Source organism: Pyrus communis, chromosome 3 (assembly GCF_041283825.1).
Source record: "Pyrus communis isolate YQ-2024b chromosome 3, ASM4128382v1, whole genome shotgun sequence".
Lineage (NCBI taxonomy): Eukaryota > Viridiplantae > Streptophyta > Magnoliopsida > Rosales > Rosaceae > Pyrus > Pyrus communis.
In genome coordinates, this window is record NC_142567.1 from 7375823 (window position 1) to 7392829 (window position 17007).

At 36.1% G+C, this 17007-nt stretch overlaps 3 protein-coding genes across 3 annotated transcripts; 1 reads left to right on the forward strand and 2 right to left on the reverse strand.

The window, feature by feature from the left end:
- Positions 1 to 761: 761 nt before the first annotated feature.
- Positions 762 to 7539, reverse strand: AT-HF (HIS HF). Its single transcript, XM_068455530.2, has 19 exons — positions 7231 to 7539; positions 7047 to 7129; positions 6766 to 6860; positions 6360 to 6463; positions 5593 to 5762; positions 5353 to 5467; positions 4893 to 4948; positions 4767 to 4805; positions 4340 to 4438; positions 3801 to 3863; positions 3645 to 3707; positions 3429 to 3511; positions 3139 to 3247; positions 2989 to 3042; positions 2476 to 2563; positions 2309 to 2346; positions 1654 to 1759; positions 1206 to 1372; positions 762 to 1121 (listed from the first exon to the last, which is right to left on the reverse strand). Exons 1-19 carry the CDS (start codon positions 7376 to 7378, stop codon positions 1062 to 1064), a joined length of 1740 nt encoding a protein of 579 aa, XP_068311631.2. The 5' UTR covers positions 7379 to 7539; the 3' UTR covers positions 762 to 1061.
- Positions 7540 to 8684: 1145 nt separating this feature from the next.
- On the forward strand, positions 8685 to 10675 carry LOC137714761 (uncharacterized). Its single transcript, XM_068453893.2, has 2 exons — positions 8685 to 9092; positions 10143 to 10675. Exons 1-2 carry the CDS (start codon positions 8810 to 8812, stop codon positions 10325 to 10327), a joined length of 468 nt encoding a protein of 155 aa, XP_068309994.2. The 5' UTR covers positions 8685 to 8809; the 3' UTR covers positions 10328 to 10675.
- A 3819-nt stretch (positions 10676 to 14494) lies between these two features.
- On the reverse strand, positions 14495 to 16079 carry LOC137716313 (mitogen-activated protein kinase kinase kinase 18). The gene has a single exon (XM_068455752.2). It carries the CDS (start codon positions 15986 to 15988, stop codon positions 14591 to 14593), a length of 1398 nt encoding a protein of 465 aa, XP_068311853.2. The 5' UTR covers positions 15989 to 16079; the 3' UTR covers positions 14495 to 14590.
- Positions 16080 to 17007: the final 928 nt, after the last annotated feature.

Consider the following 17007-nt stretch of genomic DNA (forward strand, 5'->3'; position numbering starts at 1 on the left):
CGGATCATAGATTGATTTGTATTGATTACCAACAATTATAATATTCTCGTATTTCTTGAGCTGCATTTAGGAAAACCAAAACCACTCTCCAGACCAAAATTCCCAAAAATCATCCCATTTTTCGGTTTCCAGGCAGCTCCTGGTGAACGAACTGAATCTAACATCCACTAAAACTGATTTAGAACCAGCCCGAAATTCGAAAACGCCAAAAAATAAAATGGTAACAATTTCGGATTCAAATTTGGTGCAAGAGAAGAGTTGTATGCAATAATGGAGATCGTCTCTGACAGAGCAGAAATGCACAAGAACATTTAGGATCCGGAGCGTCCATTCTGCCCCTCACGCTCTCTGCCAGCCTCCTCTACTTTTCCGTCACCAGGATTCTGTTGGTGATGAACAAAATCCAACCTTCCCCGCTTCCTCTTTTGGGGACCATGATCGAGAAGTTCCCTTCCCGCATGGAGCCAGCCGTGTGGTGGCCGGACGAGCTAGAGGCTAAACATGAAAAGGTAGGCGAGGAGGCGGCGGAGAGGAAGGGATGGGATGAGAAGTTGGGGGAGGAAATGAAGGGGGTGTTGGGCATGGTGAGAGAAAAGGACAGTGCGGAAACGAGGGATCATTTCGAAAAGGAGAGTAGCATTTTTCATAAAACACAAGACAGTCTTAACGACTGCGCTCGAGTTCACTTTGCTTCAACCACGCAGAGTGAGTGAGTCTGAGAGGTTGAAGAAGATGATGAGTGGGTTGCGAGATACCAAATGTGGGACTGCAAATTGGCAGACGAGTAATATGTCACATCATATACTGTAAAATACAGGAATGCAAAAATCTACACACTATAAGTTCTGCCTAAATCCACAAAACATAAGGTTCCCCGTTTAAACAACTCGAAAATTCGTTGGCAGTCTTGATGCCGTAACATGAAGGTACATGCTCGTGTCAAAAAGCTAAAAAGTTTCAGTTTAACAGATTGACAAACTTGACATCTCTCAAAACCTTTTTCTTTCGGCGAAATAGAAAATCAGTCACCTGCATATTTCAAAGCGTTAGCAATGATGCGTTCAGATTCTGACTTCTATGTGTTCGTTTAACAAGTGCTCCTTCACTGACTGAATAGGCACCTGCAAGGATTATAATCAGAGTATTACTAATGATGATCAGCACCTACATGCTAACAAGTCAAATAAAAGGTTCAAAAGCTGTACCTCCTTCCGATGGAAAATACCAGCAGCTAGGGCAGCCGATGCATTTGTTTTCCTGAACACCTCTGAGAAGTGTTCGGCAGAACCAGCACCGCTACTAGCAATCACAGGAATGCTCACAGCATCTGAGATCAGCTTTATTAAATCTATATCAAATCCCTTCTTTTGACCTGAGAGCATCGAAGACTCAACATAAGCATGAAAATCCAACAAAGACAACAAACTAGTTTGAAAATGAAGTAAAAAAAAAAAAATGTAAATGACATCAATGCCTTCCAGAACAAAATAGATAGTTTCAAACATTTGGTTAGTTTAAGAAACTAAAACTTACAGGTGGAAGATAGCATTCATTGTACATAATAACTTTGTATCCATTTTATAAGGATTATGCTTGAAAAATAAATTAACGTAACAGAAAAAAAGTTTCAAGTAAAGCAATAGTAATCTTTACCATCACAATCAATGCAGTTTAGCAGTATTTCTCCAGCTCCAAGCTCCTCTACTGCTTTTGCAAGCTCATACGCCCCAATTGGTCGGCCTTCTCGGCCACCGCTAACCTGAAGAACAAACAACAGATATTTTCAAGATATAATCTGGAAAATATTGTAAAAGCGGAACCAGCCAAGGCAAGGATCTCTAATTGTTGCATCTGACAACCAAGTTCATACTCTTGTCCTCCCAATTATATATTTTAACATACAATTGAAGCACAGAAATGTCTTACAGCATACCATAACACAAGTTAAATTGGAAAAATGAAACAATTCGATGATGCACAAACAGATATAGCCGTGTGTGCGGTAAGAATAAGATGACGTAGGTTACTCTAAGTTCCTTTCTCCCTTGTGAAGAACTTAAAATTCTACCCGTGACTATCTTAAATCAACAATATATACTCCTAATCATGTCTTTAGAGCCAACAATTGACGCCATACTACGATACTTTAAAGGCGACATGGAGGTTCAGGGCTTTCTTGTTACTATTATTGTCTGGGGACAAATTAAATGAAGCAATTCCATGTAATATGCATGCTTCCAAAATATATCATGTTTTAACTTTGAACAGTAGTACAGAGGTAAAGAAAGCAATGGAAAAGAATACTTACTGTGCACTGGTACCATGCAAATTCTTCTCCATTTGGACCTGAAATTAACAAAAAGTAATTTTCTTTCTTATAACTTTCCTAGAAAATTTGAACACACGATTTTACCCTAAAAAACATGAAGATCAATGGCATATCCAAGCTGGAGAAACGAGGTTATGCCCCCTTACCTGGGTTTGTTACCCTTATAGTCTTGAACTCTACATCTTTTGGATTCTTAACGTACACTCTGCGAGGATCAATGCTCACAACCACAGCCTGCATCATATTTTTCATATAAACTCAATATCGTCTAAGCTCAATAAAAGAAACAATGATCAATGCTTTCTGTGAATACTAAGACAATACCAGACATAATTAAAACCATCTAGGTGACCATGACTAATTAGTCAGTCAAAACTACAGAAATTCCTACACCCTCAATAAATTCAGAACACGTAAAAGCAGAAAGAACAGAATGAAAAGAGCTTCTTCATCAACTCTAATTTCCTACTTTATGGTCCTACAAGAACTATAATGAATTCTCGGAGGGTCAAAAGAAATGCTCCAGAAACGGACGCTGGGACAATTTCACCAAAGGAAAATAACAAAATGTGTACTGAGACTTCTTATATGATGTCCAATTGTGTAGATTAACTCAAAAGAATGTTAAGCATGGATGCATCTACTGGACAACAAATTACCTGATTTCCATAAACTCTAGATATCTGCTCTAAGCTACTTTTTCCACTTTTTACCTGAAAATTCAATTGAAAAACCATTATAGAGGTATACACAGTGTGATGTGTATACTGTACCAATCTGAATTTGAAACAGCGAAAGTTATTGCATACTCCAGTTCTTAAATATTCTTCTGCAGCATATACTGCATCACTTCCAATAGAAATCTTATCAGCCCCGCATCTGAAATATTCGGAAGCAACTTCCAAACTAGAATAGTGCCTGAAAAATAAAAAATTGAACCTATAATCCATGTCCATACTGATACATTTAATTAGCATATATAATTTGAGTTGAAGCTATAGGATTTGAGTTTCTCCGGTAAAAAACATAAGCAGTAAAGTTGAAACATGCAAGAAACGACAATTATTGGTCCACCAAAATTTTACACCAAAGATTATACCTGCCATTTGCATCTGTAAAATCTCTGATACCACCTCCAACTGTTAATGGTACAAAAACATTTTCTGATGTGTATCTCAATACCTACAAAGCATGAAAGCAAACAAGAATTAGGAAATTAATGAACATGTAACAATCCAGCTTTAAAATCGGAGAACTCTGAATTGTGTCAAAACTGAGATTCAAGTCGAACATGAACTGATTCTCTATCACAAACCTGTAACATGGGCAAGTCACCCAGAGGGAAGTCTCGAAAACCAGTAATATTCAGAAAGCTGACCTGAAAAATTTAAAATTAGGACTTCAGCAGATTACTAGAGCTCTTAGATGATACATAAGCAGTGAAATTTGTTCAAACTTAAAGGAGGCATACCTCATCAGCCCCATCTTTGTAATACTGTTGAGCAAGCTCCACAGGCTTACCAAGTTCTCTCACCTATTAAATTTTTTGATTAGTAGACATAAAAGCAATTTTCATGACATAAAGAAAATAATTTGAATCATATCAAAAAATATGAAAAGATATCAAGTATGATCTTGAATAGTCATGATAGAACAAGAACCCCAATGAATAGAAAAAGTAACCCTTTTCTTTTCAACTAATAACAATATTCCGTCAAAACAAAGATACGCTTTCTTCAGGTAGTGCTGCTGATCCTTTTTAAAGCAGGTCGCATACTCAAAGTGAAAAAAAGGGTATCAACCATGAAACCAGAAGTGCTTGAAACAAGCAAATAATCTACAGTAGTGGGGCTTATTGAACTAGATCTTATATATTTTGGATGTGATAAAATATTATTCACTGATGGCTAATGATTTATAATATCGTTTGTAAGCATGACAAGCATCCAGAAATAAGGTTTAAAAATCACCAAAATCATATAAGGAAAGAGTCAAGAAATGTTGCAATACCTCATTCTCTTTTGTGTGCTCTCTTACATCATATTGGTCGCCTTTGGTTACAACAAGATCTCCCCTGTCATTCGTCCTCACATCAAGACAAGCAATCACCTAAGTAACAGAATTTAGGGACAACCTTCACAGTCAGCATATGACGGAAAATGAGATAAGTCATAATCCGAATCTGACCTATGATATTGTAAGTATTTTTTTTTTTTTTTTGGAAGAAGAAGAACCAATTTTTTATTGCAAAGAAACAATAAAAATACACAAGTGGACAAGAAGTCCACAAAGGCACAAACAAAACAAGATAAAAAGCACCATCACCCAGATATTGTAAGTTGGACTACAATATTTTAGGTCGGATTAAAATTCAATCCCTTCTCCCTTTTCCTACCACTAAAAAGATAAAACTATAAAATAAGTCAACAGGAATTACCCTCTTAGCAAGTTTCAAAGCCTTCCTTTCAGTGGGCTTCTGTCTTCACAAGAACATCTCAGATTGTTAGATGGTTAAACACAGTCAACATATGGGAAGCATATTTCTCATAAGTGCAAAGGTTACCTTTTCCAGGTTTGTCTTTGGATACAAAAATCTTCTCAATATCGTAAGACCAACATCTAAACATTCACATTCAGGCAAAATTGATATCAATAATAGGCCTTCATATAATGAAAATAAATCAAAATCACTTTTCATGGATGGATAAAGTGAACTGGAACAAAAGTCTATAAAATAGATCTCAGAATGCCAAAATTACACAACAAAGGTCAGAATGATCCACTACCTAGCCCTTAAACAAAAACTTTACCTCTTCATTCTAGGAAAGAACTCAATGGTCTACCTTAAACAAAAACTGTACCTCTTCATTCTAGGAAAGAACTCAATGGTCTAAAGTCATGTGAGATAAAATCTGCTCCCCCTTTACTAAAAGAAGCGAGGCATGGAACATTCCTACAATCCCTGTACACTTTGGACTACCATTAAATCTACTAACAGACAGGAGAGAGAAATGATATCTTGCCTCCACTCTTTTCTGGATGGAATTGAACTGCATGCACATTTCCCCTTCTAACAGATGCAATAAAATTGTCTCCATAGTTGCAAGTAGACGAAACCCAGTCTTTGTTTTCACCTGACTGAAAATTGGTATAAAACTATGTCAACCCCAGTAAACATACAAGTCAATGTATTCTTAGTGGAAGTATGCAGCAGATACATGAACTTTAAATTATTTTCTGTGAAATAGGAGAATAAGACATACAGGCATGGCTCTGTAAGAATGAACAAAATAGACATGATGGCTTCCAACATCATCCAAAATTAATGAGTCTTTTTCAATCTGCAAAGCATTCCATCCAATGTGTGGAACTCTAAAACCATTTGATGAATCAAAACGGCCAACCACTCCGGGTATCAAGCCAAGACCTTTCACTGAGACATGTATAATATCAGATCAACTATTACTAAATTAAATAGATAAAAAAAATAAAAGCTATAATAATGTTATGTACATTCAAATTAACATTAATTTGTTTCTAGTATTATCTCCTTAAACCAAGCTGTCTAACTCAATTGTCACTAACAGTAACAACCTGAGGCTTTCATTATCAGGATAACTTCACGAATGGATTGCTGCATCCTCAGTATTTGCTATGTATGCCAGCATGGAAAGGAAACTCCTATAATATGGGAAGAGTGATTTCTCTATACTAGGGGTTTTAGGTACCATTATATATCTGAATTTATTAACAGGACTTTACAATATATAACGCAAGAATACAATACATTGATGTCAAATGCAGTTGTACAACTTACAACAATTGCAAATCCATTTCTACTAAATCTTTTTAAGTTATTCCGAACCCTTTTCAATACGTGATTTAGTGTTCTAATACAGTGTATCTAGCTTATTTACAAATTCAATGCCTTTTAAACCATTCCATCCAAATAACTATAAGTGAATCGTAGATGATGAGTTACAAAATTGGAAAAACAAAGTTGGTGAAAAAGGAGGCATGAAGCACTGACCTGGTCCATTCTCTTCACTGGATTCAAAAAGGAGCTGAAGTCCAAGACAAATGCCTAGAAATGGTCGATCCTTCTCAATATATGAACAGATTGCTTCCGCCATCCTGAAAAACAATAAAGGGCTGAAATTTTCCCACAATCTAAAAGCTAATAAACTATAAATGACATGAGAAATATTATGTGATTAGTTAGCAAACAAGAAGATTCGGAGCCATTATTTTGAAATTTGTTATTCAAACTAACTACCAATCATTGTCACGATGCTTCTTTGATCATGAGTAACTTAACCACATTCCCCATTCTCCGAATATGCACTTTATCCGTTCTTTTCCACTAATCCATTTAAACAGACTCAACAAGCAATTGATCCTTATAGAATCCAACATAAAATAAAAGAAACACATACCCGTTCTTATTCAGCACATCCATGGCGGCAGCAAAAGCCCCCACGCCAGGAAATACTAGGCGTTCAGCATTCAGAATGTCTTCCGGTGTTTGGACCTACATTTCGAACTTCTGTTAAAATACAACTCATCTATTTACCATCCTTTACACCAACCGATTTTCGTCATCTTTCTTTTCTATTCCAAATTTCTAACAAAATCTATAACATACAACACTACAAAGAAATTGGTTACAAGGGCATAACTTTGATAGATAATTGACCAAAAAGAAAAGAAAAATTACATCTTTGACGTCGAAGCCTAGGTGGCGAATGGCATTCCTCACACTGCGAACATTGCCGGCGCCGTAGTCGAGCAGAGTCACCACTGATTCATTATTCAAACAAACTAAATTATTATTAAAATAATAAATAAATAAAAAAACTCAAATTTAACAGAGAGAGAGGGAGGGAGGGAGAGGAGAGTACCGGAATCCGCGGCGGAGGAGGCACGGACGGAGAAGCTTCTGGGACGTCTGAAATTGAGGTGAGTTTTGGGAAGAAACAGAAGGGAGGAAACGGAGGATGAGCGAAATGGTAGGGTTTTGGAGGAAGAGGCGAATGGCGGCGCCTCCATTGCAGGCTCTGAAGATGTAGTCTTCCCCTGGCTCAGACTCGGACTCTGATGAAAGGCCAAACTAGAGTTGGAAGTCTACTTACCTAATGCTATTTGCTTCTCGCTCGTTGTTTGTGGCATGTGTCTTAAACCACCGCAGCGCACCGTTTTGAAGAATTTACTATTATTATTATTTGGTTGTGAAATTTTTTTATTTATTTTTTTAAAAAATTTATATAAATTATACACTAATAGAATCTGATTGTCAACTTCAAATAAAAAAATATTATATTATACCCTTTTGTACGCAACTGAAAGACCATATTAGAAAAAAATAAAAAAGAAAACAATATTAGAAAAGAAAAAAAGGTGGGCATTAAAAAAATTTTGCACAAAAAAGTTTTTCTTTTCTTTTTCTGAACCACATAGTCATGTCACTCTACTAGTACTCTAAGGGTGCATTTGTTTGCTCCACTAGCTCTCACTAGACTAGAGTAGGTGTAAGTGTAGTCTCGTATTTGTTTCACTTTAAGAGTAATTTTAATGAAACTCATATCGACTAAACGCTTCGCCGGAGGATCTTAGTGAGATTCCCGATTTGTTATCGGTATTTTGACCTTTCCCTAAAAACTCCTCGATCTGTTCCCAAAGAAGAATCAACCAGTAGTGCGCTTGCACGTGGGCCCCAGACGTTAATTTCTTGTCGAAGACGCGTGTCCCCTCCTACATGTTTTCCCCGCACCTGGCGCCAAAAAAAATATCCATCATGGCTGTCGATTCGAGCATGGGGGAGAAGTCGGGCTCCATTGGAGCCCAGTGAATTGGTATGGGTTGGAGGGGGAGGGGAAATGGATTTAATCGCCTATAGCCTAGGGGATTGGATTGGGCTGAAGTTGCTCTAAATTTGGCATAACAATTTCAGAGATACAAGGACAAACAATAAAAATAAGATGACATCACCAAAATTTGAAAGTTTTCCTTCTTTACTATAAGCAAAATTAACACAGTGCTATACTAATAAAAGGAAGAAATTAATGAATTGAGACGCAATAATTTGAAAAGAAAGACCTTATGTATCAGAGCAATCCATCAGTTTATCACTTTTACATGAAATCTCAGCTATTCTCTATGACTTGAAAGAATCTTTTGAAAAAAAACTCTCAATTCCTGAACAACAAGATATCTGATATCCCTAAGAGACATAGATACCAAGTGTGTCCTTTGGGGACATGATGAAATAATTCTATCCCTGCCTCATGTAATCATGGAAAGTATAATTCCTTGATTCAACTGTAAGTTTGAAGAATCATATCACACAGGACAACTACAAAACGAACCCTAAACAATAATTACACCATTGTGTTTTTTCCACATCCTTCAGATAAAGCCACTTTCATGTTAGCAAAATCATTGAAAAATAAAATTAACTTTGTTGATAATTAACCAGAAGCAATGATTCAAATTTTGTTTGCACTTGTGTTGGCTGAAATGGCATTGATTCTGAGCCTTTTGTTCAGAACCCCTCTGAGGAAGTTGGTGATCGTGGGGTTAGATCGATCGAAGCAAGGACGGGGGCCATTGGTGGCGAAGAGCGTGGGAGGAACCATTCTCGTCTTCTTTAGCTCCACCATATATAGTGTATTCAGTGTTCAAAAAAGTTTATCAGAGGCAGGCTTTGTCAATCCGACAGATGAGGTTCTTATGGCACATCGTCTCCTGGAAGCATCTCTCATAGGTGAGCTATATCATCCATTATAGTAACCCTTTTCCTTAAAATTTACTTGGGAAAAAACTATATCCGTAACCTTGTCAGGGTAAAGTTGGAGTTTTTAATTTTGATGACTGCATGTATCTAATTTTGGCCGATGAATGAAAATCCTTTTCTGTTGGCAATCCTGTAACCAATCTCATGTCATGTTAAGTCTTATAAAACAAAACTCTCCGAAGCAGGAAAAAGCTTAGTCGGAAGTGAAAGAAGCTGAGGTTTTTATTTTATTTTTTTTTTATTTTTTTGTCAAAAAATAGATTTTATTATATTAGATGTTAGATTAGCCACCGACAGGGTTTGAACCCACGATGTCATGTAAGGGCTCAACTTCTTTCCACCACTATGGTAAACGGCCACTTGCCAATACAAAAAAAAAAATAATAATAAATAAATAAATAAATAAATAAATAAATAAATAAATAAATAAATAAATAAATAAATAAATAAATAAATAAATAAATAAATAAATAAATAAATAAATAAATAAATAAATAAATAAATAAATAAATAAATAAATAAATAAATAAATAAATAAATAAATAAATAAATAAATAAATAAATAAATAAATAAATAAATAAATAAATAAATAAATAAATAAATAAATAAAACTCAGGTTTCATGCACCCTAATATCAATGGGTGGAGTCATCCAACTCTTTATAAAACTTGAGATTTTTGAACTTTCCGACATGGGACAATTCTTCACACACTCAAAAGAAGTACCATATCGCCCTAATATCAATGGGTGGAGTCATCCAACTCTTTATAAAACTTGAGATTTTTGAACTTTCCGACATGGGACAATTCTTCACACACTCAAAAGAAGTACCATATCGCCTTCTGTTGCAATTGAAAAATACAGATTGTCTTGTTTATAAGTTGTGTTAGGGTTTTGTAGCAAGGTAACGAATACAACTCGATCAATGCCAAGCTTTTGTTCATAATTTATATGTTTTCAATTAGCTAGATGTAATTATGCCATTTTTCTCTAATTAACCTGGAATGTTAATTACACAGGGTTTTCCCTATTCCTGGCAATGATTATAGATAGACTACACTACTATATCAAAGAGCTCCATCTGCTACGAGGACTCGTCGAAGAAGTGAAGAATCTGAAAGAGGATTATGAGCACAGGAAATCTACTGCTCCTGCAGAAGTGAAGAAGGCAACACAAATGATCGATTACGCAGCTAAAAGCTGAATTCCGAAGAAGAATAACCATATGAGCAAGCAGAAGCTCCCAATAATGCATCAATTAATATAATTAGTTCACGTTAATATATCGTAGAATTGCTAAAACCACAGTTTCTCATTAATCCCTTAAGAATAATTCAAATCAACATATAGGTTGATCATTGAAATAATGCATATATAGCTTGCAAAATTTTAGATTTCTTCATAGAATAAATGGATTACTGTGGTCTCCTGTAAAAATCATACAAACCTACAAATTGTAATTTCTTTTTATTGATAGCGCACAATGTGATAAACTGGAAGCATGTGTGAGTTGGGTTAGAAATTTAATATATGGGAGTTGGTTATTTTTTTATATACAAATGATCTTCGACCTTAAATAACTTAAACTGTGTAGAGGGAGATTCGAACTCGATTGTACAAGGGTGAGCCAAACACATCCACTCTAACCAATATCATTCATATCACACTACTACAAAACCATTTATTAGTGTCGCTATGATAATCGACAAGAAACGTATATTACTGTCGAATATTAAGTAAAATCCGACAGAAAATGGATGTAGTGGTGGATATAATAAGCGACAGAATTGCCAACGTTAGGAAATGAATTTTTCGACAGAAAATACTCTAAAACCGACAAAAATTGTGGCGGATATAACCGACAGAAAATACTCTAAAACTGACAGAATTTGTGTCAGATATAACCGACAGAGAATTTATTAATAATGAATAAATAAGAGCATTATCTGTCGGATAAAACCAACAAAAAATATATTAATAATAAAAAAAATATAAACCATTTTCTGAATCATTTCTTTCCCACAAAACTAGATCCAAAATCATTAGCATGTGCCAAAGGATAGAATGCTTGTTGTTGAGGTTGTTAGGGTTGAAAACCAGAAAGTTATGTTGAATTATTTGAACCAAGAGGAACACGACTTCTTCCACCAGTTGATGAGTCAATACCAGCAGAATTAGAACTTGTCCTGCACCAGTTTGATTATGAGAATCCAAGGAAGAACTTGCAGACCCTTGCATATATAGTGCAGAAAAACTCGTATTCTCCACTTCAAGATTAACAAGAAAACTAGTATTCTCCACTTACAAATTCTAACTATAATCAATCTATGGCCATCGGCCTTCACAACTTCAATCAAGATTCACAGATTTGGCAATTGGCGTTCAAACAATGGCATCTGACCTCTATCACATTGGCAATTTGGCCTTTAATTGTTTCAATACTATTGATTAACTTTCATAGTAACATATATGTATACTGAAAATCTCATATCTTTAACAAGAAATAGCTCAAGAAATCAAGAATCAAAGATAATATGTTGCAAGGTTTCGAACATAGAGCCTGAGATTTCACTAGATTCAACCTTATCAGCATACACCATCATAACCATCAGAGCAGCGGAAATAGATGAGAGAGCAACACATACCGCGATGAACATGATGAACACAACTAAGAATGCAACCCAGATGAAACCCCAGATGAAGATTCCAACAAAAAGCTCCCCCAAAAGAAAAATCAACCAAAAGATTCAGTAAATGAAGAATCGATGGCTATCGATAACATATTAACAAAACTGAAGAATTACCGTTGGTGAACACTATGAACTCATAGAGAAAGATTGAGAGAAAGGTTTAGAAAGACAAAGAGAGAGTGAAATAAGATAGAGAAAATGTAAAAAACTGAAATGATTTCATTGAAGGAAGGGGGAAGGGAGAAGGCACCGGCGCAAGGAAGAGATGGAGGGGTTTTATTTTGGAAAATTTTCATTATTGTCGGTTTTAACCGACAGTAACATTTTTTAAAATAAAAACCGACATAAAATTTTCATTACTGTCAGTTATAACCGACAAGAAAAAAATGGCGGCAAAATACCCCCCAAAATTCCCTCCCAAAATTTTGTTACGATTTTAAATTCCCCCCCTAAAAATATATTTAAACCATGTGTTTATTTATTTATTTATTTATTTTTAATCAATATAATATTTTAAAATAATAAAATGGTCAATTTCTGTCGGTTATAACTATCAGAATACTAAAATAATAACCGCCAGAAACTAAAATAATAAAATAGTCTCTGTCGGTTATAACTACCACCATTAACTTAAAAACCGCCGGAATATGTTAAAAATATTTAAATACAAAAAAGAATTCAAAAATATTGGCGGATATAACCGACAAAATTTCATTGTTATTCGACACTAACTGAATGATGTGTCGGATATCTTTTATTCGACATAATAACTTATTAAGCCAACACATAAAGCTAATATTGTAGTAGTGTTGGTAGAGTTCGTCGGCTTATTGTCTACTTAGAAACCCGACCCTAATTGCTAAAATCCAAAACACAAACCTTAATACAAAGTGTTGTGAGAAGTCAAGTAAGTTTCAATAATCTGACTTTTATTTCCCTATTCAAACCCTAAAAAGAACATAATTAAGTTAGGGAGTAAAATGGGCTCATGAGATCTCACATATAGGCTATAAACTTTGGTAGGTGTAAAGAATGAAGATGCAAAACCTATAAATAAGACTAATTTTATGTCTACAATTCAATGAGATATGATAATTTTGTCATCCGGATAAGAGACTTACTATCGAGTTATTCAGTATAATTGAATCCTAATCATCAAATGAGCCACATACTTACATACAAGTACGAGTGAAAACCAATATTAGGTCAAATAACAAAATATCTTCTCTTTCGATGGGGTGTTCAAATAGATGGTGCCGACCTGAAAGCATTGCCTTTGAGTAGATATTTGACACTTCACAATTACGTATGGATGATCGCATAGTCTTTTTGTTTGTCAAAAGCCTTTCTCTAGGTCTTTCGAGTTTTGAGTTGACCTTTCAATACCCCATAGAGAAAACGAAGGGACAAAGTGAACAGCCAACGTGTTTGACTCTTCGAGAAGTCTATTTTCATCGTGGGATTGGATGGATCGGTTAACAATTTGACGTTTTAAAATTAGTTGACTTTGTTTAAAGTCTCTCTTCTTTTATACTCTATGCCTAGTTGTGGTGCCATGGACCACATTCGCTTCACTTGTTCCACTAGATGCTAATTGCCAAAGGTTAGGTAGTACCTACTTAATAAGACGAATGAATGGTATGTTAAATGGCATGATAATAATATCTAATTTGTTAAATACAAACTGAGTGTAGTATGACCCAATATATATGAATGATAACGCATATCGAGATTGACTTTGGACATGTCACTACATATAATGAAATTTTTATTCTCAATAGGATTTTTTTTTTTTTTTAAGTGAAAAGAACGAGGATTTCCAAGTTTCATTCTCAAAATGTATTCATTTTTTTACATTGCTAGCTCTGTCAATAATTTGACATATGTCACAATTGTGAATATTTAAAGTTGGTAGTTAAGAGCAAAATTAAATTATAAAAGGTGATGGAAAAAGTCGGTAGTTGTGAGTAAGTGAGAGAGAGAGAGAGAGAGTTTGCGGATGTATTATTTATTTGCCAAATTAATGAGCACCTCCCCAAAAGAAACTAAACTTTGAATTTGAATATTATTGGCCTACATAGCAATGATAGAGAATAGGTAGTGGGAACAAACTTGTTGACTCCTCTCAATGGCCTAACAAAAGTCTCTCTTCTCTCAATGGCCTAACAAAAGTCTCTCTTGTTCACACAGGAAGCTTCATCAACCTCATTAAATTTGACTTCTGTGTCAAGTCTAAATATGAGACTTGAATAATCTCCTCTAGCATGCAAGAGCGAGTTTTACAACGTTAGTGTATTCGTACTATGAAAGTCCTCTTTTTAACAGCCCGTTTGAAGCCGGCCGCTGTTGCAGTGGCAATCTTTATGAGATTAATGATTGGGATAAATTTAAAAAATTAAAAAGAAACAAAAAAAATTAAAAGAACAAGCTGGCCTTGTTTCTCCTTCTGGCAAACACGAGACAGCTCCTCTTGGTTTGTGTAAGAGACGGCATAAGAGGCCAAAAGGGGTGAATATACACATGCAGATCCATATTATGTGTATACTTAACTAACCTTGGGATTATATATGATTAGAGTGGCAATTACTCAGTAATCACAGTTTAGTACCCTAACTACGATCCCTAAGTAGAGGGAGCTAATATTAAATCGTATTTATATTGAATGGTTTCATTGCTAATCGTATCAAAGCCTTTTGTATAATACCACACTTTGTAGTAGTTAAGTTAGAAACAATATCAATGCTGATTAGTGGTAGATCGCTCAATCACCTCTGCACCTATGACAATTCGAGTTTGAGACCTCTTCTCGTATTGGGAGTAGCAGTATCACTAAACGAGTAGCTTGTCAGTGATTGACTTGTCAATGTCGTAGGCTTGTAGCCCTTAAAACTACTAAAACTAAAACTAAATAGACGCAAATGATAACAGTGGGAGTGAATAAAATCAAAATTCTGATGATCTGATTCAATTTCAAGATTGTTTGATACAAAAGAATCTTCTGTCGCACTATTACTAATCATAAATTCAAAATCTAAATCCTCATCACAGTTTATACTCTCAATCTCTTCAAGAACAATTGAAGCCACAGTTGAAGAACTTGCAGCAAACACTTCTTCATCTGAGACGATATTGTTGTTTGAAACCACAAAGTTTTCGATTTCTTCATCGCTGTTGCTTCTAACAGTGCACCAATTTTCATCAAATTCCCAGTTGGGTACATTCGAAAATGTCGAAAACTCAATCAGTTTCTTGATCCTTTCTGTTGGGGAATTCAAACAAACACCTTCAACAGATAGCAATTCCATTGGACTTTCAGACGCTTCAAAAGAATCCCAAAGGCCTTGATCCAACACACTAATTGGAGACCCCATTACTTGCTCTGTATTAAACTTGGACCCCAAATGCTGTTCAAGAAATGGATGCTCAAGGAGCTGCTTAGCTGTCCACCTCTCTCTTGGATCCTTCATCAAACACTTGCTTAAGAAATCCCTACCCTTGCTCGAAAGCTGGCTTGGAATCTCCGGCAGCTCACCGGAGAATCCAATCCTGTAGAGAGCTGAAACCGGATCATTAATCTCCAGCCAAGGCCCGCTACCGGTTGCCATTTCAATAATCGTGCACCCAAGAGCCCATATGTCAGCCTCAAACCCCTGCTCTTCGCCGCGGGCAACCTCCGGCGCCATAAACACCGGCGTACCCGAAATAGTAGTACTTGCCTCAACCCCTTGTACCAATTTAGCGCAACCCAAATCGGCAATTTTGGCGGTCTCTCCGGTCACCAAAATGTTTTGGCTCTTGATGTCACAGTGTACCAATTTATTGACATGCAAATACTCCAATCCTTGCACAATCTGATGCGTATACAATTGAATGACGGCCTCCTCTAGCCGCCCTCCCCGTCTCCTAATCGCGTCGAAAAGCGTGCCGCCGGGTACGTACTCCATGCAGAGGTTGTACATAGGCTTGTTGTTTTCCATGCTGACATTATACCCCAAGTACTTGACTATATGGGGGGAACTAAGCTTGGACAAAAAACATTGCTCCTTCTGCAAAAGAGCCGAGCTGGAGAGCTCGGCCGACTTTACAGCGAATCGTTCGCCATCGGAGCTGGCGGCAAGGGAGACTGTGGCGGTGGAGCCGCGGCCGACGGTAGGTCCACGGGTCCAGTGCTCCATGGCAAAAGAGATTGGTAGGGTTTTTGAAATGCTTGCCTAAATGGCTAAATGCACATTTTTATACGTGACATTGGCCCTTGGGGGATCTACACAGTAAAATCCACCTAATTAACTGTTACAGATTTTTGTAATGGATCCACGTGGCAAAAGGAGAGGGGGTGTTTTAACAGGGCCGTCTTGGAGCGCAGTTACTTAGGGTTGTAATAAAGCCACCCACATGGCGACACATGAAGCCACATGCCAAGATTGCGGGATTAAGAGGAGATTATGGAGGGAGGAGAAGCGAATAAGCTTTTGCTTTTGCTTATTGCGTTTGGACAAGTCAGAATTCTTTTTTTTTTGCGGCGCCAAAAAGCACTTACCAAATATCTGGATGCATTGTCTTTCTCTTTCAACGCGGTTTTTGAATATTTTTCTTTTTGTGAATGAGTTCTCACTCCTGCCTCCGGAATCTAAGTAAAATGGATTAATGAGATAACGTTGTTTAGGTTTGTGATTAAGTTAATCGAATCTACGAGTTTTGTCCCATTGTCCATGCACGTGAAGAATTCTTAATTGGTGTCAAGTTTACCACGAAATTCATATCAATTAGTTACCTTATATTTATTTACGTGCATGACTGATGTTAAAGTTAAATAGACTAAAAGTGTTCAATTGCAGTAACAGTGAGAAATATGTAAGTTGACGACCTCATGAGAAAGTGTATTCTTAAATGGTGGCTTGTTCTTAATTTTTGTTATTAAAGTTCAACGCTAATAGATTTCCCTTTGGAGGTTTTGGAGACTTGAGAGTGAAACCAGCACCATACTTCAGTGTGTGAAATCTCTTGTTCATAGTCTAGGTACATTAATAAGAATCCTCAACTGAATTATAAATTTTTAATCCGAACAACTTGTAGCTCAAGCAGCATTTGCTTATGCATTTGAAATCTTGTATTTCATTATAGAAAATGTTAACACCGTTTTAGTTTTACCTTCTCAACTCATATTCTCATCTTGCAATGTTTCTTAATTATTGAA